Source organism: Calypte anna, chromosome 15, assembly GCF_003957555.1.
Source record: "Calypte anna isolate BGI_N300 chromosome 15, bCalAnn1_v1.p, whole genome shotgun sequence".
NCBI classification, from domain to species: Eukaryota; Metazoa; Chordata; class Aves; order Apodiformes; family Trochilidae; genus Calypte; species Calypte anna.
The window spans coordinates 9,714,196-9,741,740 of record NC_044261.1 but is presented as its reverse complement, the minus strand read 5'-3'; the positions used below and the strand labels follow the sequence as shown (position 1 = coordinate 9,741,740).

Sequence of the window (27,545 nt, the reverse complement as noted above, 5' to 3'; positions counted from 1 at the left end):
CCTTTGGCATCTATTGCAAAGAACATGACCAAGGTATCATTGGGTATGATCTGAACCAAGTACAAATGAACTTGGCAGAGCAGCTGACATTTAGCTCTAAGGTTTTGTACCATGAGTGAACTTAACTTTTTTGTTCATCAATTAAAAAAAATATGGCTGGGGTTTGACAAGTTCTCTGCTAGGACAAGCAGAGAGTTACAAAAGTGCTTCAAAAAACAAGTGGTTTTTTCCTTTCTTTTTTTGAAGACATATAATTTATTGGTTTGAGACAATAAATTGGGTCTTATTGCAAGTATCAATTGCAAGTGTAAGTTGGCTTAGACTGCTGAGCTCTTAATTGGGTTAAGAATCCTCCTAATCCATTTTATCAGGTCCTGTCAGCAGCAGGCACAGATTCTACAGAAGTGGCTAGAAAATAGCACACAATCAGAGGACAGAGGTGGTGTACAAGAGCTTAAGGAAGAATTGCATCAGGTATGTAAACAGCAAATAAACTGAAGTTACTTCAGTGATTATCATGGTGCAGTGCAGGTAGCCTAAAGGCTGATGGCAGTTGTGATGAACTCTATAGTAGGCTGTTATTAAAATGCCAAGAGAAGGAAAGCTTGTTATTTGTTATCAGCTGCAGGCTTTTGAGCAGAACAGACTGCTGCCTGTAACTCCAGCTCCAGTAGACCCTCCTAAGGCTATTTCCAAGGTGTTGTAGTCTCAGGTTTGTTTTTTTTTTCAGGACAGTACAGATACACCACACTGACTGCATCTGCACTGTTCTCAGTCCCCAGGTTCATACAGCCTCTCCCTCTGGCTGTTCCTCAGTCACACAGCCAAGCCATTTACTGGTTGTTAAGTGGGATAATATGAAAACTGCTGCAGCTCATTCACTCTTCCCCTATCAAAAGACTAAATGCTGTCTCACAGTACAGCTTATGCAATTGTCTTGCTTTCAGATGCAGGTGAGGATCAGCACTCTCAGCAAAGCACAACCAAGAGACAGACAGCATGTGCAGAAGCTGCTTGCCAGACTGCAAGATATCGAGATCACGCTGGAGACATACTGCACCTGAGACAATTTTCCAGCTCAGGGGTAGGACTTTTTGCCCATGGTATTTCAGGGGAGGATGGATGAGATGTGTATGTTCATAGTCTATGTACAGCTTTTTTTTTATAAATATTTTTCCTTGGCTTTGTTACTGTCTCAAAGTTAAAAACCAAACAGGAGGTCAATATACACCTCATGCTGCACTCCAAATGCCTAGTTAAGGTTATCCAGACATTGCAGAAAGATTAGCAACACTTATAAGACTCTTTATTTCAAAATGTTTGCAGTTAGATGAGTTAATGTCAGTAAGTCATACACTTTGACATACAAAAATACCGTGCTACTGATACAGTTGAAGAATTCAATGGATTCTCCATGTAGGAGAAATTCACAGCATTATCAGTACCCTCTAGGAACTTTGCTTTCACTTCCAGGGTGCATTGCTGACCACTGCATAACAAATCACGTTTGTTAATCAGCAAGCTCTGCACAGAAATAAAACAGCCACTTGAATGCTGAATCCTCTCCTTCCTTAGGTTGTTAATAAAGCAAATGCCACATAAACTGTCCTCCATTACTAGGCTAACAGAACCTTCAGGTACTATGGATGATGCCAAGTAGGAAAAAATTAAAGCTTCAAGTTGCTCTGGCTGTGTCTGCCATAGACCTTGCAGGAAAGGGGGGAAAAGATGCAGTTTTTTCTCTCATCCACTGGAAGAGACTTGCTTTCTACTCTTAAGATGATGTTGAAGTTTAGTCTAAGGGCTAGACTGATTTAAATTCTGAGGGCTGATGTTTGCCTCTGCCTTTTCTCACTCATTGCTTCAGAAAAGTGCACAGTTCTATAGCCTGCATAGGGTAACATACTGCTGCAGGAGTAAACCTGCTAATGCCAAGCTGTTCAACAAGATGGGTGGCTGAGAGCCACTTCAAGCTTTCCAACTCCTCCCCATATAAAGTGAGGAAACATTGACTCTCAGAGCCAAATTAATTTTCTCCTGCTTGTCATCCAAACAGCCACAATCATCTGAGTCAGGGCTGGGCTACATCACTTAAGAGGCAGCTTATCTTATTCCTTCTTTCCTGATGACAACTCAAGCTTACAGGATTTAACAAACTGGACATTTGTACAAGAAAACTGTATTCCACTTTAGGAAACTGGAACTGGTCAAACTCTACCATCTTTCTGAAGTAGCAGAAAAAATTCCCAGGGCTCAAGCAAGGAAATAATAAAAAATCTTTCAGAGAGCAGAAAGGCAGGTTTCATAAGCATACCAACTCCAGCAGTCTCTGGACAGCAGCATCAGTCCTAAATGTTGGAGTGTCTAGACCTGAAATAGTTTATTCTTTAAAAATAATTGATACATTGCTTTACAACTCTTAGGAATTAAAGAATTCCTCATCACTTTGGCACCAGTTTCTATCAGTTCGATACAGTGCCACATTCAACAGATGCAAAGTGTTAAGATTTGAACTCTGTGACATTGTTAAAAAGCTTCAGCATAGACCTTTCAGCCCCCAGCACATTCCTAGTGCTAAGTAGGAGGGCAGAGGTCAGAGCTGGTGTGGATTTCTTCAGTATTTTGAAAAAAGACTGAATTGTTGCCAGCATAGGAGTCTCAGATTGGCAGATGGAAGTGCTTCAAACATCCATAGTATTTTTATACACAGTCAGTGCATGGGGCATTTCACTCTGTGCAATAAAAATGGCCCTGAAGTGTCTGAAACTGCACTTTAAATAGAGGAGTTCTTAAAAAATTTAGTGACATAGCAACATGGAAGATACACAGCAGAAAATAAAAATATGTTTTGTCTGCCATCTCACTGCATCACACAAGAAAAACATCCACTATTGTCTTCCAATCCTTAATCCAAGAGGTGAAGTAAAACCATCCTTAAGGCCTAGTAATAGCAAAAAAACCCATGGATTAGGAACAGATACAGCTTGCTAATTATTTAAAAAAAAAAAAAAAAAGGAAATTCCCAGATGACCAGTTTCATAGCATGGAATGTAGACACAGTGTTTTCAGGTTTAAAATACAGTGCAAAGTCCATTCTTAAAGGGACAATGTCAGGTAAAAGAACTAAAAGTATTAGAACAGTAGAAAACAGATTAATAGAGCAGGTGCTGTTGTACATTTTTCTTAGTTTGGACTGTGAAGCTTTATTAGCCAATTTCACTGTCTGGCATTCTCTGCATTCACATGCTGCCTTTACATAAGAACTTCAGCAGAGTATCTTAGAATAAAATAAATAAACACATCCTTTACTCAAAGTCTGAAAAACAGATAATGAAGTTACAAGGTCTCACTCAACCTGTCAGTGTCCCTTTAAATACAGCTAATCTCACCCTTCACCCTTTTCACTGCACCTGCACAGCCTTGGAAGGCTGACATGGGACTTGCAGGCTCTGAGAACTTAGTAATCCTGTGGCACGTTGAGGGGTGAATATGAAAAGACTACAGGCACAGGGTGGGTCAGAAACCTCCATGATCAACATCTTTAAAGGCAGCTGTACCTGATACATTGTCATTCAGTTCTCTTTCTGCATTCAGCAGCATGTAAATATATACCAAATAATCTCAAGTTTAACACAGCAATGACATCTTCGGTTTTCCTCACCCAGGTCCTGCTGAGTGACACATACTTGTTAAGTGAAATACTCAGTGGTGTGAAAGAAGTCCCTTCCAATAGAAAATCTCCTTGCTGAGCAAGTTTCTATAGAGAGCCCAGTGCTTCTCCAAAGCGGATTTTCTGTCCAGCTTTGAGGTGGAATTTGAAGTCCTTGGGTGCCTCAAAAATCAATACAATTGTAGAGCCTAAGTTAAATTCCCCTAGATGTTCTCCTTTCCTCATGGGGATTCCCTCCTTGTTGTTGTTGGATACGAAGCTGAAGTCATTGTAGGATCCTTTAGAGTAGCTTGGACTGTTGGTGTGCAAGTCCTGTACAAAGAAGGAAGATTTTAGGACTCTGTATTCATTAGCACAGCAGTGCACACTGGATATCCAGCCATTTTCAATGCAGAACATAGAATTCAATAGAAATACTTTTTAAATTGCCTATACTGAAGATAACTCCCTTTAAATCAGTCTTAAAAGACATTAAGTCAGTGTGGAACATCACTGTTATGAAACACCACAACCTCATGGTAATAAGATTAAAATTTTGTTTGTAATTTTCTTATAATTTACCAACTTCAACCATAAAAACCAGAAAGTTTTATATTGCTGTCTTGCTCACCTGGTCAAAATAGATGCGGATAGAGCCCACGTTTGTTGCTCCTACAGCTGTTAAGGAGAAAAAGCCATATTTCCAGTCCCCTGTAAGGACAACCCGTTCATTGTGGCAGAACAGCTCCTTGATCCAGCGAGCAACTCCAGGATTCACAGACATCAGAGAGCCTGCAATAGTAAGAAAATAGTCAAGCTAAGTTTTCTGCTTTGTAGCATTATTGTTATGACATCTAAAAGGTTAATTTTCATCTTATAGGCCCTTAAAAGAGATAAGGGTAAAGACAATAGCAGAGCCAGTCCCCAGTCTCAGCCCTGACAGAACTGAAAGAAGCCTTCTAATAATCACATAAGATACACCTAAGAAAAAGCTACAAGGTACTAAAAGGAAGCTAAAGAAACTTTTCCTAGCTTAGGAACAGGTTTCACTGGTTAAATATTGAGTGCATGAGAGCAAGCCTTTCCAGCTCTGCTTGGTAAACACATTACAGTGGTTACTAAGAGTGTACCTGAAAACCTAGTAGCTGTCTAATGGCCAGGAAATGCTAATAATGTGAAACAGAAAATAAGGTTTACTACAGAGGAACCTTAAAAATTTAAATCCCTACATAGTGCTTATGCTTAAAGTAATTTAAGGTATATTCACTACACATGTTTTTAGCAATAAAATGCATCTGCTTTGCCACACTGAATCCACCAGTAACATTCAACTAAGACTTCTTTGCATCAATCTGGAACTTGACAGATTTCTCAAACTTTGTGGCAGGTCACTGTCTCTCCTTCACAGTGTTTGAAACCAAATCTAAGTAGTGAGGTTTTAGGTACATACCAAGAAGTAAAACATTTTTATTATCTGCTAAACTACACTATGGTGACCTGGCAGGACAAAAATATCTCATCCCAGCTCCAGTGGCCTGTTTAGTTTGCATCTTCTATGCCAAGCACAGGAGAAAAGGGCATTATTTTAGACTCCTGCTTGCTCTGGTCTGCAGAACTATCTGTATTTCAGGTGCAAACTGAAAAAAATGTTTGGGAACAAGTCAGCATACACCAATAATTATTTCAAAGAGTTAAAGCAGACTGAATACAGTGCTACTGTTTTCAACACATGTGATTTGTTCTGGTAAACTATACTGCCATAAAATTCATTACTATTCATGGCAAATCACTTTTATCCCATTATTTATCATGTGACTGTAGAGCTGTCCCAGTCAGGTCTCGTTCAGCAGTGGTCCATACCAGGGCCTTCTTCCACAGCACCTCTGCATTTGTTTTCTTGGAACAGAAACTAACCTGGAAAATGACGTCTGTGTGACACTCTCCAGTCAGTGGGTGAGTGGAAGCAGTGATAATCCCCTGGTGCAAGGTAGATGACACAATGGTAGAGCTCATTCCCCTCCTTTGTGACTAGTTGTTGCTGAAAAGAGTTACCAGGTGGAGCTGGAGCTGCAAAGAGACCATGGAAAGAAAGGGGTTGAGGATCATCTTCACACAGTCCTCTACCAGAGCTGAGCAGTCTATGTAATTATGAACAGCAGTAGTAGCAGAGGACTAAAGGCAGTCCACATGCATCGTAGAGACTACAAAAAGATACTTTGTCCAGGAATCCAGTATTTCAAAGTGGTACAAAATTATATCCTGTGCTGCTTTAATAATTTTAGAAATCCCTTTATTCTGGAGTGCCCCCCTTCCCTAAACAGAACAGCAGAAAATGAAATCCAGTGAAATGTAATTCTTCTTAAAGTCACCCTTTTTTAAGAATGTTCAGAACTTTCCTCAAATCAACCCTTTTAAGAACAGAATTTGTGAACAGTCACTATTGTTATAAAACATATTAGTTACATTTGTGCTTATTTTGAAAATAACCTTCCAGTTTGCAGAACTCAAGTCTCTCCAGTCCCCTTAGCAATTCAGCTAAATGTGTTGTTTTCATCTAAACTCAGGGCCTTGGAGACAGTGCTTGAGTTACAGCAGAACAGTAACAGCACAAGTCGTTAGTAGTATGTAATGCTTGAGCATAAATCTTGTTACAGAGCAGCTTATATACAATTTTTGCTAACCAGCTCCTTGGCTGCATTTCAGTCTATCAGGAGGAGTGCTACAGCCTCATTATAGAGGCAGATCTTGGGAGTAATTATCAGTATCACCATATAAAAAGGAACCAAGCAATTAAATTCAGATCATCAAAATGAGCCAGGCAGGGCAGTATAAAGCTGCTGGTGAGAAGGAGAACTAGAACAGTGATGTGTTTATCCCCAGATAATACAGAACACAACTCACGACCTGCTTTTGTTCCTGACAATGAGAGAGGGAAAAAGTAGTATCTTTTTTAGTCTCTGAGAACACTGAAAAAGCAGAGCAGAATAAATGCAGAACAGATACAGAACTCACAATGGCTAAAATGCAGTTCCTCTCTGCAGACACGAGGTCCCAAGAAGGATTCCAGAGAATAAGTAACCCCTTTTACTTGTTCCACTTCACAGTTTTTTACCTGTCCAAAATTAAGAATCTTTCCATCAGAAGGACTAACCTAAAGTGAAGAGAAAAAAAGTGAAAGGCATTAGGAATTTATTCATTCCTCATAAAGCAGGCACTTTCCTTTGACAGGGAGAGGGGAAGCTGGTAGCACAGAGTAAAACCTTTATTTCCTCTGACTCACCACACTGTTGTGCAAACAGCAGACTGGACGTGCTTGTGGTTTGAGCTTCCTGCGGAAGAATTCGCTGAGGTTTCTGTAGTGATGAAGATCCTCAACAGCTGCCTCCTTCATGTTCACTCCAAATGTCCAGATGTACAGGCTGTAAACAGGCTTCCGGAGCCAGGTCGGCAGCTCCACCTGGTTCAGGCGACCCCAGGCTCGTGAGAGCAGTCGAGTTGGTACTGATTTGTACAGAGCCACCTGAGGAAAGAAGAATTGCTTCACATTATTCTGTTCTTCCCATCAATGGCTTTCTCTTACTTCTCCCCATGAAAGGAGAGGACCAAACTGTTCCTGATAACCACTCCCTTGAATTCTGTGGGTTACACCACAGTCAAAGTAGCCTATAAGTCAGCTAAAAATTAAAGCTGCATTTCATCCTCGCTTCTGCTCTGATGGGAACAGATGAGGGACAGGATGAAACTTACAATAACCTTACACTGAAGTCTGAATCTCCACTCCACTGCATGCTGAAGCTCCACATTCAAGTTACTGGAAACTGCTCAGCATGAGGCTTACAGAAAAAAAGACATTTCACACATTCTAGTAAACACTCACTCCTTATTTTGAATAACCAAATGAAAATTGACTGAAAAAATAATTTCTCAGTGTTTCAAGATGTGCTTCTCAGATACATCTGCTAATGAGGCTGTTTTCACATCCCAATATTGTACTGTTCTAGTGATGCTTGTACAGTAGAAGAAACATACCACTGTGGATACAGCTACACAGGTTTAAGCTTACACCAGCCTTACTCCTCTGACAACAACAGAGGCTGCTAATTGCAAGAGTGTTAAGTGCCATTATCCCCACAGAAATACACCTTTGGACTTCCACCAAAGCTCAAGTTGTAGTGGAAAGACACACAGTCTAACAATATTTTTAAGAGATATATGCTACAGTTATAACTGGATGGATGTCTTCCTATTTGTAATTCCACCACGTAGTTCTTCTGGGGTTTTTGGCACTCAGGACCAGCCAAAAAGCTCATATGACCATGATGTAATTGGAGTGGTGCATGTGTGTGGACCAAGGGAACTGAAGACTATGAAACCAGTTTTGCAAAAGAAATATTCTCCTGAATTTGGTACATTTTCTTTTTAAACAATGCCTCTCAGATACATTTAACTCCCACCTAAAGTTTGTTTTTTCTTTGTCTTACTGAGAGCCATTCTCTCTTCTCTGTATTACTCATATCCTTCATAATTAATCTTGCAAAATACAACCATAAGCACAAGCACACACTGGTTGAGAGCCTGTCCCTCATATTAAATACAGTCATCTAAGTTTTCACCCACATATCACCATCCTACATCACATTAACTACAGTAATATCTCACAAAGAAAACACCAACCTAATACTACTTCAGATCAGAACTTCTAAATGACAATTCCTTAGGCTTTATAAGCTGACTTACTGAAGAAAAAACATTTTGCTATTTTGACATGCCTCAGACCATGGCATCTCTAAATTTTTTCTCAGTTGCCCACAAACTCTTGAGAACACACAGATAAAAATGTCAAATCACAAAAATTGTCAGAAGTGCTATTTCCTGCTAGCTCCTTCTCTTCAAAAGAGCCTGGGTTTCAAGTTGGTGGGATGAAACAAAATAGCTGTTCAATTCAATAGTCTTAAGAATGGCAATTTTATTGCAGTTTTCAATCAAATTATTTGTGTGTATGTTACATTCTGCATGATCTGTGCAGAGAATATCCACGTGCAAGTCTTCCTACAGTCCTGCTCTCAACAGGGTGGGAGCAGAGATTTGCTGATCATTTGGGCTGGATGGATTACAAATGCTCAAAGAATTTGAGCAACAAGCCCTCCCTCCAAAATGACAAAGTAAGACACCATCTTGTGGTGTGGCCGGGAGAGGGACTGGAGCAGCAGTTTGGTCTGCTTTATCCTAGCCCACGTCCAGGGGCTAGTGAATTCACACTCACTTTGAGGTGACTGAATTAATTCAGAAGTTTCTGTTGGTTTTCCTGTGTAGACACCTGACTGTGGGAGGACAAAGAACTTCTCTGCTACAGAAAAACAAAAATGTCCACGAAGCAAATACTCAACACAGCTATCAACAGGAAAAACTAAAGGGAAACATGAACTGAATCTTTCTGCTTTCATACCAGTGATCATCAGCTTGGTCTACACTAAGCATCTCCACCCAGCTGCTGCTGCCAGCTCCCTGTGGTACTGAACAGCTGACAAACATGAAGTGCAAGAGTCCTGCTGACACTTACCCTGCTCATAGGCCTCCATCCCACTCTGGTCAAGGGTTTAAGAGCACCGAAAGGCAGAAGATAATAGAGAATAGTCAGAGGCCAAGAACGGAGTTTCAGAGCAGGCCTAGACATACAGCTTAGCTGGCCCAACCTTCGCCTCAGGGCCAGCTGGGGAAATTGCAACCTGAAAGATTACATACACAACATGAGGGTCAGCCTTCTCAGCTTCAGAACCACCTGCTTTTGATAACTGAGGATGACTTAGTCCCTTCTAGTCATTACTTAAACATTGATACTGTAAATCTCTCTTATTTTTGTCACTTCCTCCCCTTCCCAAAATAGAAGACCAGTTTACCTCAAGAAAAAAAAAAAATCTCTGTCCTAAAAATGGTGTTCACCCTCACAGGTTATATTTCATGAATGACACCCTCAAAAATTAAAGGCGGGATCACTTGCAGGTGATATTTGTAAACAAAGTTACAGCTGGTTCATCATAATATCAACATAACATGATAGTTTACAGTGGAAGTAACAAAGAACAAAGGTTCTTTCGAATACTGGGAGATTATATCCCCAGAATTGTTTCTTGTGACTGTTCCGCCTGTTGGATAGCAATATTCTGAAAGCTAGGAATCTGTGATGCTGGAACATTAAAGAACTCTATGGAGGGGCAATATTAAGGAAAAAACATATACTCTGATGAAAGAAATCCTTGAAATTTAAGAAGATGAGATCCCTTTAAGAGTTCGTGTATTGAAGGCATCTTGACTAGACTGCCTCAGAGCCATATCTACACAGACCTGTTGGTCTTTCAGAAACTTCAGGAAACAGACATTTACTTGAGAAACGAGAGAAGTGGCACTCCAGAATTAATTAATAAAAATTTTAAATAACTGACTCCAAAAGAAATCTTTCCAGGTCTTAGAACCTTCACTCTAGTTCTGAATACAGAACATGTGGACAAGCTGAAATGACCACAACCCAATAACCAACTCCTTTGCATTATAACCAATTGCATCTACAATTTTTTTTTTTTTTAAATGGATGTCCTGGCTGAGAACAAACTCATTTTGCTCAAGAGGCTACGGGCAGAAGTTGCACTTGTAACTCTCAGAGGGAAAAGCTGCTGATTTTGTTAGCAGAGAACATCTTGGGCCTCAGTTAAGATGCCTTTAAGATGGCTGCAGGAGGTCTGGAGGAGAAACCCTTTAGGTCCCCATTTCCTCATGAATAAAAGCCAAATAGTAAACCATAGGCATTTCCAAGGTTATTTATATTATTATCAAATAAAAGTCTACCTGCTTGAAGGCAAAACAACCAAGTCTTTTGGGCACTGACTTCAGTCCTGGCTAAGAGATTGTTCTGTGCCTGCAACCCAGACACGGCTCTGTGCACACACAAACTGCAAACTGTATGCTCTGGCTATACTGACCAGCTCACTCTCTTGCTGGGTTATATCACATGAAGAATGAGCTACAAAATACTGTGTAGGTCTTTCCAAGATGGAAAGGCATAGGGAAATTAAAAGGAAATTTTCTTGTCAACACTTTGCTTTCAAAACTTGGATTAGAATTAAAACACCTTGCAGGCAGGTACAACTGTCACTACTTAGAGATGCAAGATGATGCTTTTGGCTCAGAGGTTTTTTTTCTGCAGTGAGCACAACTTCTTTACCCCCAAGAATATATTAATACCAGACAATGATCTATGCATCACAACGCAAGGGGAAAAAACCCAAACAAAAAAACCCTGGGAGATGAAGCACCATCTCAGCAGAGGTAAAGCTGGCTTTCTTCTCAGCAGGAGTGGGGCTTGACTAGACATAGGAAAAGCAAGGGACACTTCAAATTCTTCCATCCTTACCCCCCAGCAGCCTGTGGTCTGCTGAGGGCTGGCAGGGCCAGGAGCTGGGTCCCCAGCATCAAGCACTGAGTGCTCTTCTCCCCCCCTTCACTGCAGTTGCTGATGGACCAATCCCTGCAGAGCTGCATCCTGGCAGCTCCCTCTGGAGCCCTCGGGCTTCTCACTGCCTTGGCCTGGTTTCAGAACAGTCCCTCGCTAATTTTTCTATTTTTCTAGCAATGAGTAGAAAGGAAAGGAATTAAACCCTCCTCGTTCTCCTTGTCATACACCAGCATGCCCTTCTCTGCCAATTCATCGCATAAGGAGCTTTATAGTAATTAGGCCAAACAAAAGCTTTGCAGATGGCTGTAGCTCCTTGTGCCCAGAAACCCTCCTCCCGTCCTCCCTTCTCTCTTCAATCACCATCGCTGCAAAGCAGAAAATCCCAAACAGTACCTGAAACGGGTTCTCCTACTTGGTGTAGGACCGGCAGAGCCGGGCGGGCCTGGGCTCTCCGGACGTGAGTGCTGGTCCTCGGCACAGCTGCTGCTGCCGCCGGTCCCTGAACGCAGCCTCCGGACATGAATTTTAACTTTGTGGAGGTTGTAGCAAGAGGGTGGAGGGTTAGATAAAGCTTTATAGCATCTCACCATTTCCCTGTGTGCAGATCTGGTCCCTGCAGGGTGTCTGACTGACACATCGTCAGGGTGATGGTTGGTTTCAAGGCTCAGTCTTTTTTCCTCTACCTCTCTTTCCTTTGCTTGCTCCGGCACAGCAGAAAGGACACGGCGTCACAGTTCCTAATTCCCCCGCTGGTTTGTCTCTGGATTCCCCCTCTGTTTCCCACTTGAATCTCTGCTACGAGGGTTGCAGCTATTGCAAACAAACAGGCATTGTATCATATTTCAACATCCCACTACAAAGCCGACTCTGCACAAGATAGAAACGAGCTGTCCGTATAAGCAGTCCTTGCTCCTCGCTAGTCGGGGTGGCCATTGAAACGCAGCTCCCAAAAAACCAGCCTGCAGTCTCAGGCTGCTGGGCAGCGATGGACTCCGGTCAGACAAGCAGCCAGCTGGCCTTGAACAGCTAAACCCCCAGAGCCCGTCTGGATCTGAGGCTGGGAGGAGGAGCGGGGCGGAGAAAAGGAGGAGATTCCCAGCTTCAATTTTGCAGTGCAGCAGCTACCACTAAAACGAGTTCTGGACTGCTGGGCACCATAAATCCTTTCCTGCTCTTAGTGCCCAGCTTAGAAAGAAAACAGCAAAGGAAAGTCCCTCCTATTTTACAGTCCTTGCCACATCCACCTCTTGACGTGTCCATCTCAAAAGACTTGCATAAGGAACAGGTAAAGGACGTTCTTCTACAAACACCCAGACACATAATGAAATAAGCCAGTTTCAGGGCCAGTCTGAGAATCACATATACAAGAAATACTACTATGTCTATTTTGTACTCCAGGTACTGTCACAATTTTTATGTCCAATAGAACCAAACCACAAAACATGAGTTAAAGTCTGTGTTTAAAATAAATAGATTTGCTTCCAAATCTCTCTCAACACCATGAAAGCTCTATGCTAAGCACTGGTGCCACAATATGAAAGTGTTATTATATTGGGAAAAAGGAAGAAGAAAGGGGAGGGCAAGCAGGAAAAGCTAAAATTAACTTGCTAATTGCATCTCATTGAGGCCTCGATAGAAAACAAGACTCGTGTCTTTTGACTGGCCTTCAAAACCAAATATTACAGTTATATACTAGAAACATCTCTAGTTCCTGCAATAGAGAGTTTTGTTTTTTTCAGGAAGAAAACTGCCATATGGCATGCTAGATCTCAGGAAATTCCAAAATCTGTGTGCATGATGCTGTTTAAGCTGAATTTTAGTAACTGAATAATAAAAAAAAATTAAATCAGCTAATGGAAGGTAAATTTAAGATCAACTGAAAGTACTCTTTCCTCTTGGAGCAAACTGGTTTTGCTTTCCTATTTATAGTATCATTGTCTCTCTCTGGCTGGCACAAGAAACTCCTACACAACAAAAATGAAGCCATCTGTGTAGTAAAACTGTGAAAGCAGTTACCCACAACCCCATCAAAATTCAAAGAAAAGCAGCGAGGAGCACAAGGGAGCTCTTTCTCTTGATTTGCCAGGAACATTACAAACTACCACCATTAAATAATACATTTTAAATAGAAACAATCTAAACTGACATCATTTCAAAAAAGCACTTAATTAGACCAAGATGAAAATCAGCATCACACTGAACACAACTTCACTCATCTGGCACTGGTGAAGCCAGGCAGAAGCAGTCAGAGGACCCCAACCCAGAGCTTGCCCTTTGCTCGGATGGCTCTGGCCATGCCCAGCTCCTGCAGGATTCTGAAAAGAACCTTCACCTATGCAGGACTTTGCAGGAAGACAACTGAGCAAACAGAAGTATTACCTACATTTTGTTTGCTACTCTTCCCATAAGGATAAAGGAGGTAAAACTACATGCTCTTTCAGTAGAAATTCAATCGTATTCCTCAAAACATTTTTAATACATTATTCTAAATTTAACAAGCCTGATTCTCTGAAGGCATGGAACCAGTTAAATTGCTCACCTGCCCCCTAAAAACAAATGGGACACTGAAAGGTTCTACAGCCCAATGTAGTAGAAACTACCACTCTTCAGTTGAAAACAAAAAATGTGGCAAGATTCATCCCCAGGAAGGGAGAAATACTGGTGTTTAAGATTTTTTTTCTCCACTTCTTAAGAAGCATTAAGTTCAGGTGAATAAGATCTAACTTTCTCTGTTCTACTGAGCAAGTGACATTTACCAAGATGCAAATAACTGAGTCCACCTTAAAGCTGACATATGGCAAGCTGTCATCCCTGTTGCAGCTGCCTCAGAAGCAATGGATAGTTCCTACAGTTCCTGCAGACTGAAATGAAAAATGCACCCTGGGTTTACCTACTTTCTGTGAGAAAAGAAACAAGAACTGGAAATCAAGCTCATGACCAAGGAGCTCACATAGTGGCACCTCAATAACTGGACTTCTCGGGATGCAGGCAGTGCCACAAAGCCTATGTCATTAGCCTAGACAAGGATCTTAGGATTGTTGGTTTGTAGGAGGTTAGACATCAGTACCAGGCTCCCCCTCCTGTCTGAACTCACCCAGAATACCAGCAGGTATAAATCCCTAGGGAATTATTATCCAATAGAAAACTGCTAATCTGCCAGCTATGTTCTGCTCTGTCAGCACAACTAAGCATCAAATCCAGTGACCCCATTTAATTACCTATCATTACTACCCCAAGCCTTTCCCTTAAATTTTAAAAAAACCCAATACAACAAGGCACTGGCAAGACAGACAAATAGGCAGCTGAACTTCAGACCTGCAGTGTCAGTATTAAATCATAAGCATGAATCATTAGTGTTGGTTTGTGCTCTTCGAGTGCTCAAAGCCCTCTCGTCACACATTCTGCATTTGTTAAATACTGTTTAAAAAACGCACTGTATGCGTACAGATGCTGCATTCCATTGAAGTGCCAGCAGAAACAAGGTCTTGGAATCGGGAGAAGTTCGCCGGTGACCGGTTATTCCCTTCCCAGCAGCATCTGTTTAATTTCAAACACGTAATCCCAGCTCCCCCACAACCTTCTCCGGAGCCAGCCCGTCACCAGAAACACGGGATGCTCCACACCCAGTCAGCAGGCCCTGAACTCCGAGAACACAACCAAGCTGTTCTCATGCTGCTGAGGAAACCCGAGCGCAGCGGTACCGCCTGCCAAGCCCACGCGGTTTCTGAGCAGAACCTCCAGGGCCAGCCCGGCCCGGGCAGCGCTGCCCAGCGGCACCGCCCATCACTGCTGCTGCCCCATCAAACCCTGCTCTGCCTTAGCCTGCCTTCAACTTCTGAAATTCTTTTCATATGAACAAGACTTTATATATTTTTCTGAAGTGATGAACAAAAAGCTTTTTATCATTTCCCTGCAACTTGACGTTGCCGTTTTAAGTTGCATTCAATAAATAGAGGGGAGGGGGGAAAAAAGTGGTATTTTTAACTAGCTGTTAAAAAGGTTGGGTTTTTTTTTAACTTAAACCTGAATTCTGTTCAAAACGCCCATTATATAGTCTCAAAGATCTCTTCTGTGAAGCTAGGAAAAAAGTTTTATTTACTTTTGCAAAGGGGTGTGAAAATTGACGATACCTAAATACACTGTAGTATTTTAGTATTTTTGTAATAAACATTTTAATTTCATGTTTTAAAAAACAAAAACCAAAACCATATTTAGTTTAGGATGCCTCTGAAGCAAAGCCCTGCTTTTAAGGGCTCTCTAAGGGAAGCATAACCCGGCGTTACATCTTCCCAGCAGAGCAGAACCTGCCCGCAGATGAACAAAGCGGCTGGCGATTCCTCCGGCCCTGGAGGAAGTTAACAACGGGACTCTGACCTCTGATAACGCAGGTCCAAGGGACCGATTGTGTTTAAATCCTCTAAGCGATTACTCATGAGATAGTCGAAACTTTGGAACATCTCCTGAAACTTCCAGCAAGCCAGGGACCAGCGATTCACTGCCCCCTGCTCGCCCGCCCTGGCAGCTCTGCCCCTTTCCGTCCCCAGGCTCGCCCTTACCTGATGCCACAAGCGAGCTCTGCTCCTTCGCGGCTCTTTGCTCTCACCCTCGATGCCGACCCGCCCTTCTAAAGCAGTTTTCAGACAAGTGAACAAAAGCAGCGGATCTCAAACCCCAGCAAGGCGCCGCACGCCCCCCTCCCGCCCCCAGGGCCCGGCTAAGCCCCCCCGGGGCCTTCCTCGGCAAGGGACCGGGATAGCGGGCTCCCCCCGTTCCCTTCCCGCAGACCCCCACCTACCTCCCGGGGCTGGAGCCACCGGCCCGGGCACAGACACCGCCGCTGTCGCTCCGGGACGGCCGAACCTCGCCTTAAGGAAGCGGCTTGAGGCTGGGGGCCCTCCCCCGCCTCGCCTCCCAGCCTTCCCGTAGGGCCCCAGCCCCCTTCGGAGGAGGAGCCAGGGCAGGAGAAACAAAATGAGACCGGAGGGGACCGGAACAAGGCGACAGCTTCGTCTGGCCCGGCAGCACCCCAAGGGCGGGACCGCAAGAGAAGTCTGCCCAGAGGGCGTCGGACACTCCCGGGGGTATGGGGGTCCCTTCGTCACCGCTTCGTCTCCCAGAGAGCCACTGACCAAGGCAACAGTGAAGAGACTGTGTTGGGGACCTCGTGTGGGTACCGCAGATGGCACCGCGCTGCCCACAGCCCTGTCCTGCTGCGGTGACACAGGCCGACACACGAACCTTCAGACTAAGAAAGGAAGTGCACTGCAGTCTCGTAAAGTGCTTCTGAGACAGCAAAATAAATCCCTCCGTAATCCCAGCAAGACATTCCTGAAGTTGTATGAGATAGAACAGATTTACATCTCACTGGTCAGACTGAAAAATACTGATTCTACTCAATTCAATTTCCCAGGACAGCTGGGAAAAGCACTGACACATCCACACACTTCATCCCCTAAAGATTCTCTGGCCATCTTTGTCATGTGCATCAGGCCACTCTACAAGAAATGTCTAATACTAATTTCATGTTTACTCAAACAGAGCTCATCAGGACATGGGAGTATGAGTGAAGAATAAGACAACCAAACAGATTCATTCTTTCTGAGCTGGATTTTTAAAAAAAATAATAACAGATCTTTCCATTATTGGTTCTTTCCTGAACTTGATACACACCTCTTAGCATAATACAAAATGTTTGTCTTCTCTGGGCCAAGAAAAGCACCTTCTGTATTGTACTGCCAGAACAGCATCCAGTTTCCTCTGTTACATAAATATGAGCAGTTTTTAATACCAACAGGAAAGACTATCCTAAACCTTTACTCAAGCACTTCTTCACTGTATTTAGCCGTTTTAAAAACTTGTGGCCCTTGGCAAGCTGAGGTTCAAACAGGACAGAACCGGACATTATTCTGTCATCTGTACTACCAGCTGTCACTACAGCTCACTTCCCTTCAAGCTGTTCTTCCTGGTGCTTGTCACTCCAACAAACACTGCTTTTTATTTACACCGAACAAACTATGGAAGCAAAGGACAGCTACAAGAAGCTCCTGGTCATCCTTGTCACTCAGATCGTCCAAACTCGTTCTTTGGCCAAGCTTTCCCCAAGCTTTCCCCGAGCGATTCTTCAATCCTAAATCACTACTGCCCAGGGGAGAAGAGGCAAAACTCCTCTATTTACCACAAGAATGGTATGCAGATCCCAGCCAGGAAATGGTCTGTGACAGCAGGGATTTGAAACAATAAGCTTCCATTCATCTGCTAAATATCTACCTGCCTCCCTCAGAGCTCTCCACTTTGCCTCATCTAATTAAATGAAAGCTGATCCTCACTGGTATTCACAGTAGGAGACACTTAGAGGCGTTAATCGGCTCAAGCTATTAGCTACATAATGTCTCTAAGAAAATTACAGACTAAAAGGTCTGTGCTAAAGCAACAAAAGTTTTGTCTGTCCTCGTGGAAAAACTTAAGGGACACCTGACAAACCAGATCCATGTTATTTTCCGCATTATTTTATGAAGCTTGAGGAAAGCAAAACCACAGAGGAGTCTACTCTGTAATTCTATGTAATCCTCACACTTCTATGATGATACATACCGGTATGTGGAGTCAGAACTTCAGAAACAGAGTGGGCAGTGAGGGCATGTGCAGCAGTTTCTTGTTCTGTATTTCTCTCCTAAAGTTCATTCAATCGCACTTGGTCTCTTTTTGCCTATGCAAATGCTTATTCTGCTCTAAAACCAAGAACCTCTCTTTTCTACACTAAGTGAACTTCCAGGGATGCAGACAGCAAAATAATGGAAAATTATGTATCAGCAAAAAAGACACTTTCCAACAAAAATGAACAATGCAGCTCTTGTTTTTCTTGAGTCTTCCATTGTCTGGAATGTTTCTAGCAACCTCTGAACACAGTTTCTCTTTTTCATCCTGTCAAGCTTTCTTGGCGTCTCACAGAAGCATTCAACAGGACCTAAGCATATTAGGAAGGACTAAGAAACCATGTTAGTGTCTTACTAGCCTGCTGTCTGCTACGTTTGGAGCCCTGCTTATCAGTTTTAAATTCTTCATGTGATTGCCCACTGTAAAAAAATAAACCCTTTCAGCTGTTTCATGAAAAGTAATGCTCATAGCTTCACCAAATAATAACAAACCAGAAGATAATAAAAAAGCCAATTTAATAAGGGAATTACCCAATTTCATACATATGAGTATGAACAGTAAGAAAACCACACTTGTTTTGGAGTATCAAAACTGATTGTTTTAAAAGGCGGTGCCTTTTAAAATAAATATTCAATGGATACTTACCAGTCTCCTTTTTAATCAGAACATAAAACCTGTTTGAAATAAGCTTCAGCAGGAAAAGAATATGCAGAAGACAGATTTAGAGACAAATTCCTCAAGAGCTATCATAGTCTGATCTGTCAGCATCTGGACTGCATGGGTCATTTCTGATTTGGGTCACTAGTGAAAATGACTTTAGGGATTCCAGCCTAGTCCCCCGCAGGCATGTAGCCAAACCACTCCCCTTTGTCCAGTCTCCCCCCTCCCCCAGTAGTGTGCTCAGGAATGCAAAGAAACCAGGATGCTAAAGGTCATATTGAAGCCTGTCCTACACAATCCTACAATCCTAGAAGTTTTAACTCCTTGCCTTCAGGAACAACACTGAAGCAAGCACTCCCTTGTCTGTTTGGAAGAATAACACATATGCCACTTTAAATTGTCTAACACAGAGTTGTAAAATATACTTAATATTTCAAAGAAGATCTGGAAGTTACAGGAAGTTATGATGTATTTCTTATTTCAACTCTACAATGGATATTTGACCTCTAAATCTGACATACATACTGCAATTCCACAATCATTTCTAACCTCCTTGGAATTCCAGAAGGAAAAGGCAAAAATCCGTTTGAGGATGAGCAAAAGCCACTACAGACCTTGGTGTTACCTATGCATATAAGGTCTTACTATATATTCACAAAGAAAACAGGTAGAATTTCTTTTATTAGATATTAATTCCATCTTAACTTCCTTGTAAACTATAAGGCATAGAGGAAATAAGCAAAGCACCAAAAGAAGCACAGATTGAGCAGCTGGTGAGAAGATAAACCCTATAACTACTGCACAAGCTGCACCTATAGCTAGAACCACTAGGACAAAAAAGCCTCAGCACCAAATGTTTTGGGTCTTTTTTTGGTTTTATGATATGTACTTTTAGCCATGCCTATTTTTATTACTGTATTTATTTCCATCAATTGCATAATGTGCTTAATCTGCTATGTTGCAATGCAAGGTGGGGAAAATGAGAACTGAATGTCAGAATGGTAACAAAAGAGCTTTGCAACAAACATGGCAGAAGAAAAATTGCCCCACATTTCTTACCTCCCACTCACTTGCAAGCTTCACAGGCACCTCTATGCCCTTCTTCTCCATCTGTTCAATCTTGTAATCCTCATATTTTCTGTATCCTGCATATCCCCCTCCTGTAGCTACCAGAACATGGAAAGGGCGCAGGCGGAAGACTTGTCCTACTGGAGCAGTATGAAGCTTCTTCCTGTCTGTAACAGGAAAAAAAATACAGATTTCAGGAAAGAAAACAGCTACACAGTACAGAAAAAGCCATTATGTGCAGTGTGGGATGTCAGGTGATGAAGATGGGATCAGAAATCTGTGACACAGAAGGTATGTATAGATGCTCCTGAGTACTCTAGCTTATTGCAGCTTAGCAAGTTACTGAAACTTAGCTGACAAACACTGACTGGCCATCTGTGTTTTTAACCTTATCTCCCTCCTCCTTATCCCACATCCCTCCAACATTTTCCCCCCCAGAATATGAGCTTCTTGAAAGCACTGTGGAGAAATACATAAAATGTGTTGCCTGAAATCACTTATCATACTTTCCAGCTATGAGATCTTCTGTTGTTACCATGTTGTCACTAAATAAGATAAACTATAGAGAATAATAGGCTGCTGGAGAACAATCTGTAGTGCTATGTAGCTTCATGCTCCTTAGTCATTAAACCTTTCATTCTACTTAGGGAATCCCCAAATTGTGCAGCCAACTGAAGGAGGGCAGGAAATGAGGACCAGCTTTAGTGTAGGTTTGATAAACAGGGTAACAGGAACATTTCTGCTGTAATACACATCACCACATAAAAAAGAAATTATCTCCAGTATTACATCCATTTTTACTGAGACCTACCAAGTTTCTCCTGCATAACACAAGCCTTGCATGTCAGCTGGGAGGTAGCTGTACAACACATTGTCACCAAGCAACCAGACCACCACACAGGCAATCAGAGAGCTGGGAAGTATTTCCCTTGCAAAAATCTTCAAAGAAAGCAAATATGTTCAGGCTTAATGGGCTGAGTAAATAGTAAGCTGTGCTGCTTCTATCTGTATTACAGTCAGACTGAAGGCTTTCAGCAATGAGCATAAGTCACTGGACAGCAAAAATGCCCAAAGGAGCTATCTCTGATACTGATTGGTGTCATGCCCACAACAATACTTAACATCGATGAGCCAGAATGAAAAACAATGGGGTATATCTTGTTCCATCGATGTCAGGCTTGGGGGCTGACTATGAAAGGATGAATTCACAACCAAAACAACTCTGTGATCTATTCCTAAGCACACACAGAGACAAAGCTTAATCACTTTGCAATCTGGGAAGCTTTAGTTCTAACGAGCAGAGCTGATTAGAAGCATTTAGCCTTCTGCAGAAGAATTATAAAAAAAAGTAATTTTTGCTCACATTGTTTTACCAAAATAGTATTTTGCTAATTTCTTTCCTACAAATATGATTTCAAGCACTGTTTGAATTATACATCCTGAAATTAATCAATATATGAAAGCATCTTTATTTATACTTAAAAATATAACAAAAAGATTATATCTTACTTTCTAGGGGAAAAAAAAAGAACAGAAACAAAAATCAGCAAGTGAGGCAGCAACTACAGTTAAGATTCTATATAATATTCTGTCCTAAATAATAGTGCTAAATAAAGGACAGAGCTAAATGTTTATAATAAAATACTTTCATTTCTTTTGAATTTACAAATACTCTACCACCTCCCAACTTTACATTGCTATTTCAACAAATTTCTGTACAGAGTCCAAAGCTACTCTTTAGCCCTAAAGCCTTTAACTTCCTTCTCACCACATTTTAAGTCAGCAAAGCTGCTCAGCTATTTCACTGGGGCTTAGCAAATTCCCAAACCAAAACCCCTCAGCAGGAACAGCTCGGTCTGGTTGGTGGCCAGGAGAAGCTGTTTCTGCTTTAAGAGCCTCCACAGATCACAGCTCTATGCACATTCCTCTGCCTGTGCTTGAGACCAAACCATTTGATGTTCCACAAGCCACAGCTAACACAATTCAATTTGTTAATAAATGATAATTGAAAAGCTGCCTTTTCCCCATCTCCAGCATTAATGAAACTGCACTTCTGTAACTGGTGCTCAAAACATGGTCCTTGGCAAAGGCAGCTAACATGCCAATGTTAAGCTTTCTTTTTGCCCTGACAAAATAGAATTCCACACCTTTCAGACTAAATAAAATTCCCAAAGTAAGATTACAAATTCCAAGACAAAAAGGTTAAGAAAACCAAACAAACCACCTAATCAAGCATTTTCAGGCAGTTGGCACTGTCCATAGATTTCAACTGAACATCACGTTCTCTCATGATATCAACACTACTGCAGCTTTTGTGCACAGCATGAGAACATGAGGAAAAAGCTGTCTTGGCACATGAGCCAACAGAAGCAAGTCCAGGACAAGAGGAGAAAAGGTCCAAGTCACTTAAAATCCTAATAACATCTTCTTAGGTGCCTTAGACCCTACACTGAGTATCTTCAGCAAACAAGAGTAAAAGAAAATAATAATTTCCTTCTCTGGAAGAGATGAAAAGAATCATGCAGCATGAAATTGCAAGCTGCACAATCAAAGATATGTCCCAGTCTATGCAATCGGATGCAATGATACAAATATTGCTTTGCTGCTCTGCCCAAATGAAGAATTTCTTCTAGGAAAAGATATGTACACTTAGGAGAGGCCACTCTACAAGGTATTAATAAAATTAGAGTTATCTTCTCTTCCTAAGACACAATTTGCAAGCCATCTAGATTTAAATCGAAACCAGGATCTTAAATTTCACTGGATTAGAAAATGGCTAAACAGTTATTTTCTTCAAAACCAACTTCAAATGACCTTTTCTCCCATGTGATAAAAACTTTTGCATTATGTATCTCAGTTTCTTCATTGTTTTGTTGGTTGTTTTCTTTCCCCTAAGGACTAACTTTGATTTCTATACAACAAAGAGCTGCTGTTTCCATTAATCCGTGTAAGCATATTTCTCAAGAATGAAATACTCACATCTAACATGCCAGACAAAGGATTTGGACAGGCAAGTCCAAAGAAATGGGATTAATACCTCAGCTGGCAGGGAAACAAAACCTGAAGATTTTATCCTGTTGTTATTCTAATGTATATACATACATATATATATATTCTAATATATAACAATGCATATGCTACAAGTGTATGAACAATTACTTATTAAAAACAAAAGGTAACATTTGGTCTTCACAACATTACCCAAATAGAGTAACTCTAAGTGAAGGCATTTTAATCAGGTTTTAAATATCTCATGTAAATCTACTTTAGTTTCCTAATTTATTAAAATTACAACTCCAAATTGAAATATAAAAGTATATTTATATGTTTCCTGTCTTACAGGCCTGCTGAACAGGTAAAGCCTGAATTCCCCAGACTTCTTAAACTGAGCAGCTAATAAGAACTGCACTACAAAGCAGGTAATACAGTTAAACATTTTCAACAAATTCTCATCTAGTTGGTGCTTGTACTCTTATTATCCATTAGATATTGAGCTTGGTCAGTCACTTTTGTCAGTCATTTCATGTCTAACATTATCTCACTGGCTTCCATGTAGATAACAAACCATTTGAGTTGTCAGGCTCATTATTCATGGTTGTGCTGGGTGGATGTGATGTGAGAAGAGCACATTTGTATTGTGTTTACATACAGTAAAGCATGTAATGTATGAAGGATTCAAATCCACCTAGCTCTTCTAATATTTGAACAGATTAGTTAAACAGTAAGTTTTTAAGAAAACACGTAAGGAAGATGGAAATAGATCCCAATATAAATTTCCCTTAGGAAAAAAACATATAATGTAGACATTCACTTTATTACCCTGCCTACCACACACAGGTACAATGCAGTGTAAGAATGATCAAAAATAACAAGGAAAAAGATCCAGAAAATAAGTAACTGAATGGCCTCAGTAAGCCCCAGTGGAGGTATTCCTAGTTTAGGGGGCTAACATTCCCCCAGACACAATCAGCACTGCCTTTCCAGTTTTAGCCAATATTGCTCTGGATACTATAGCACCCAAACTGCTGTCCAGCTTTGTCTCTGCAAGGCTTCTCATACCTATAAATTCATTATGGAACAGATGGAAGTTCTAGAACAGAGAATAAGTTTTCAGTCACAGTTAGGGAAGCTATTTGTCTACAATGCTCCAATGCTACAATTTTTATGTGTTTTTGTTTTATTTTTATTGCTACATTTGCTATTCAAGCATTCCAAAATAGCTGAGAAGCAAGTAACACCTCATAAATTCATTTCTGTTACCCTCTAGAAATCAAACCACCAAAGGATAAAAGCTTAATTTACAAACTTTTGTCTATGAAAGGCCATGAATTAAATAAGTGTTCTATTCTGATACTCTACTCCCTCTTCTGCTTTAATCTCAAGAACTTCACACTCACCAATTTACAAACAGAGTAGATAAAAGCCTTCACTTACCATTGAAAAATGTCCTGGAAGGTGTTTGCTTCCACAGGACTCCACTTCTAGCACACGGGTTCTTGTGCATAAGGAAGCTACAGCTAGAGAGCAAACTGCAAATGAAACAAACATGAAGTAAAAACGTTTAATAGGGCAAAGGGGTAAGCAGTTCAATGAAGTGATAACCTTATATTCACAAGCTGAACAACAAAGAAAGAAAAGCCTCCTTGAAGTATAAAGTTTCCATTGAGCCTATTCCCTGGGGCCTCTTTCTCCCCTAGAAAACAAAACAAAACAAAACACCTTGACAGTCCAACTGCTCCTGCAGATATTATTTAATGTTGCATCTCTTCTTACCAAATACTGATCTATGTTCCTCCTGAGCTTAATTCTACTGCAACAGTGATACTCTTAAGCAGTGTGTGAGATCTTGGCAACAGCTCTTTTGGGCTGTTGTAATGACATTTATATTGTCATTATCTATCATATCTTGGCCTATTTGGAGTTCTAAAAAGTGTGTGATTGTGAATATAACCTGACTCATTTTAACACTGCAAGCTAGTATAATCTAATTCCATCTTGGTTTATGCACTGCCCTGGCCAACATGTTTAGTAATGTTTTTGTTACTTTTTTCTTTTTTTCTTAGATGACTCTAGAACTGATGAGAGTTACTGCTCTCTAAATGTGCTTCCAGTTTAACATAGACCAATTTTATCCAACAGCATGCAAACAGCTCCTTTGAGGACAGTAAATTACTTTTATTTTTACTGGGGAAAAATGCCTAAAAAAAGATTACTTACAGGGAAAGTACCTAGCACAAACATTGTTATTTTCTATAACAACATGTCTAACGTGTAATTACCTGCTTCCAAAGGTAATGTTTACAGTGGACAAAGTTTAATTCAGCCATATTGATCACAACAAAATCTGCTTGCAAATGAAGTGGTAAATTTTTAAATTATCATTTAGCACTTGGGATTACTCCATCCCCACCTGACTGCTACACAGGTGTGTCATTTAGGAACCCCCTACCTTAGAACCATCTGCCTTAACAGATACTTAAGAATTGGGTTCACATATCTCCTTCCTCACCATCACACAGAATAATTAGGGATTCTATGAAGTAATAATGTAATTTATTAGACCAACTGGTATAGCTGGAAAAGTAAAAAGGCTGCCAGGAACAGCTCTTTAGAGTTTGTCTTACCACACTGCACACTAGTGAACTGTAATGCAAGTGGTTTTGTTACTCTGCAAACACACAAAATAGACTTATAACTGGCCAACACAGGAAAAAGGTGGTTGAACCAAGATATTCCATATTTTTAATAGATAATATTTAAATTAATGTTTCTAATAAATCTGAAAGGGATCCATCCAATCATATATGAACTCTTCCTGTTTAAAGTCTGTAAATAAATACTTTTACACAAGTACTTGAAGACTGCATGGCAACACCACATCCTGCTGTTAGACAGAGGCACAGGCCTAAACCAGGGCAGGAGAGAGGCAGTGGTGTCACACCAGCAGACTCAGTCCCTTGGGAAGAACTGGGTCTGGCAGGGCTTTGTGCAGCCCACTCATTACTGGGATGCAAATGGCACAGCTGGGATGTCTTCATCTGCTCTTGATCAGATAAATGCTGAGTACAGAATTACTTCATTAGCTTACAAGCTATTGCATCATTTAGGGTGATGAAATTCCAGGAAGTGATTATTAATAATTTTAATTGCAGGTGTCTGCTGAGTTACATATAGACACATGTATCTCTTTATTTAGAAAAAGTCTACAAACAGCAGATTTTTTTCTTGTCTAGAGATCACATGATACTAGACTTAATAAGACTAGACTTAATAAGAATGATAAGATAGACTTAATAAGAATGTTTTATTGGTAGTGAAGGACAAACAGCTCTTTCTCTTATCCTAATAACATGGTGTCAGTAGTATTTCACTCTATTCTTTAGTGTCTCTATAAAAAAAACAATGCATTAACACAAAAGTGACAGGACAGTTTGTCCCCAAAACCACAAATTCCTGTAACAGGTACTAAACATGCCACAGCCCTGCATCATCTCCCATCTTTCCTTGGCAAGAGAGAAAAAGTGTCCCACAGTGCTGCAGAACCTGTATGTTTCACATAGCAACATGATGTAATTTTATCATTAACAGTGAGGTCAGCAAACCCACTTGGGTCATCCAGCAGACCTACACTCATTTGTGGTATTACAAGACCTGCTTTACAACGTAGTAAACCACCTGAAACACAAGGAGTACTTGTCCATCAGCAAGATGGCAGTCTGTGGGCTACTTCTAAGGGATTAAAAAAAAAAACAAAACCCCCCCAAAATAAGCATTAGACTTAATCTACCAGATAAATTTTAGAATCCATAAAAAAATCAAGAGGAAAAAATATTAAAACTTAGCTACAACCTAAAACACCAGTATGCTCAAGATAGGTATTACTCTTGAGCAACACATAAAGTTCTTAAACCTGAACAAGAAAACCCCAGTACAGCCACTGTGTTGGCTTCACAGGAGCATCCAGGAGATGTTCAGATCGCCAAGACAGAGCAGGGCACACTGGGACATGGTACCTGAGCACTGAACATCACAGAGGAAGGACACAACAATGAACTGCAGACCAGTAGCTCTTACCAGGTTCAGTTCTGGTGTCCAATACGGGACAAGCTGTCTTTTCCCTACTCTGAAACCTCTCTAAAAGAGGTAAAGATGCCAAGACTAAGGAGTTAACTGCCAGCCTAACCTTCCCTGCTCCTGACAGCACCCTTCATGGGTACAGGTGTGTAGGAGAGCGGTGCCACCGAACCGGAGCTGGCACCGGTCCTGCCGGGATCCGGCGGTCACTGCACCGCTCGGTGACCCCAGGGACCGGGGACGCGGCTCTGCTGCCGGGCACCCAGGCCAGACAGGAGCGGCACGCAGGTATTGAGAAAGCAGGCGGAGCAAGGAGATTGTGTGTTGTCTAGGAACACGGAGCTGTGTCCTAGAAACGGTGTCGTTAAAACCGTTTCGCCGCTGCGAGAGAAGCTCTCAGATAATGAGCTCTCCCGTGAGGGCCCGCCGGGCCTCCCGGGATTACATAACCCAGGGCCAGCAGCTGCCCCCAGACACCGATGTCTGAAACACACTGACAGATACGGATTATGAAAGCGAATTAAAATGATACAAAGCCACCTGCTCTTCTGCCTTAAACAAAAAATATTTATATTCTTCATCTTTCCAGCTTGGAGGCTGCGGACAAGACTCCTCGCACATGCCCAGAGGGCAAGGCCGAGCCACCGCGAATTAACCCCCTTTTCCCCCTGTCAGCGAACGAGGCATCTCTAGAGGAGCGAGCGGCTGCAGACCCCGGCCCGGGGGAGGCTGGGCCATTTCCCGGCTCCTCCTCACGGCCCCCTCCCCCGAGGTGCCGGCTGTCAGACACCGGCTGCCTCTTCACCCCCTGCTCTGCCAGGGCCACACAGCCCCAGGCCCAGCTCCAGGCCCAGCTCCCTCGCCGCCGGGCAGCACGCTGTCATCCCGCCCGTCGCACCCGTACCTGCCCCGCCGCAGGACAGCCACACCACACCGCGCCATGGCCGCCGCCATCTTGCCGCGCCGCCGCCTCCGCGTCCTCTGCTGCGTCCC

General features: G+C 41.8%; 2 protein-coding genes across 7 annotated transcripts in view; one reads left to right on the top strand and one right to left on the bottom strand.

Moving 5' to 3' along the window:
* SFI1 (SFI1 centrin binding protein) overlaps window positions 1-1,207 on the top strand; it is a 28,231-nt gene extending 27,024 nt beyond the window's left edge. Inside the window, exons 30-31 of the mRNA XM_030460700.1 lie at window positions 372-474; window positions 948-1,207. Of these exons, the coding sequence (XP_030316560.1) occupies window positions 372-474; window positions 948-1,064 (220 nt within the window). The 3' untranslated portion in view covers window positions 1,065-1,207. The remainder of the gene's footprint in view (window positions 1-371; window positions 475-947) is intronic.
* A 79-nt stretch (window positions 1,208-1,286) lies between these two features.
* PISD (phosphatidylserine decarboxylase) lies at window positions 1,287-27,545 on the bottom strand. Of its 6 annotated transcripts, none has more exons than XM_030460681.1 (8): window positions 15,892-15,978; window positions 11,684-11,906; window positions 9,210-9,375; window positions 6,930-7,169; window positions 6,662-6,800; window positions 5,564-5,716; window positions 4,281-4,441; window positions 1,287-3,982 (listed from the first exon to the last, which is right to left on the bottom strand). In XM_030460681.1, exons 2-8 carry the CDS (start codon window positions 11,731-11,733, stop codon window positions 3,758-3,760), a joined length of 1,134 nt encoding a protein of 377 aa, XP_030316541.1. In that variant the 5' UTR covers window positions 11,734-11,906; window positions 15,892-15,978; the 3' UTR covers window positions 1,287-3,757. The 6 variants fall into 6 exon arrangements, with proteins under 6 accessions (XP_030316541.1, XP_030316540.1, XP_030316542.1 ...); XM_030460680.1 differs by lacking the exons at window positions 9,210-9,375; window positions 11,684-11,906; window positions 15,892-15,978 and adding exons at window positions 19,470-19,645; window positions 23,913-24,007; window positions 27,457-27,545 and having other exon boundaries at window positions 1,289-3,982; XM_030460682.1 differs by lacking the exons at window positions 9,210-9,375; window positions 11,684-11,906; window positions 15,892-15,978 and adding exons at window positions 19,470-19,645; window positions 23,913-24,007; window positions 27,457-27,534 and having other exon boundaries at window positions 1,289-3,982; window positions 5,564-5,710.

Excerpts from the sequence above, each read along its gene's own strand:
- PISD (XM_030460677.1), bottom strand. The coding sequence starts at position 11,686 with ATGGTGAGATGCTATAAAGCTTTATCTAACCCTCCACCCTCTTGCTAC. Across the intron at positions 9,376-11,489 it reads AGTAGGAGAACCCGTTTCAG|GTTGCAATTTCCCCAGCTGG; the intron begins GTACTGTTTGGG and ends GTAATCTTTCAG. Across the intron at positions 5,717-6,661 it reads GGAACTGCATTTTAGCCATT|CTCCAGCTCCACCTGGTAAC; the intron begins GTGAGTTCTGTA and ends GTCTCTTTGCAG.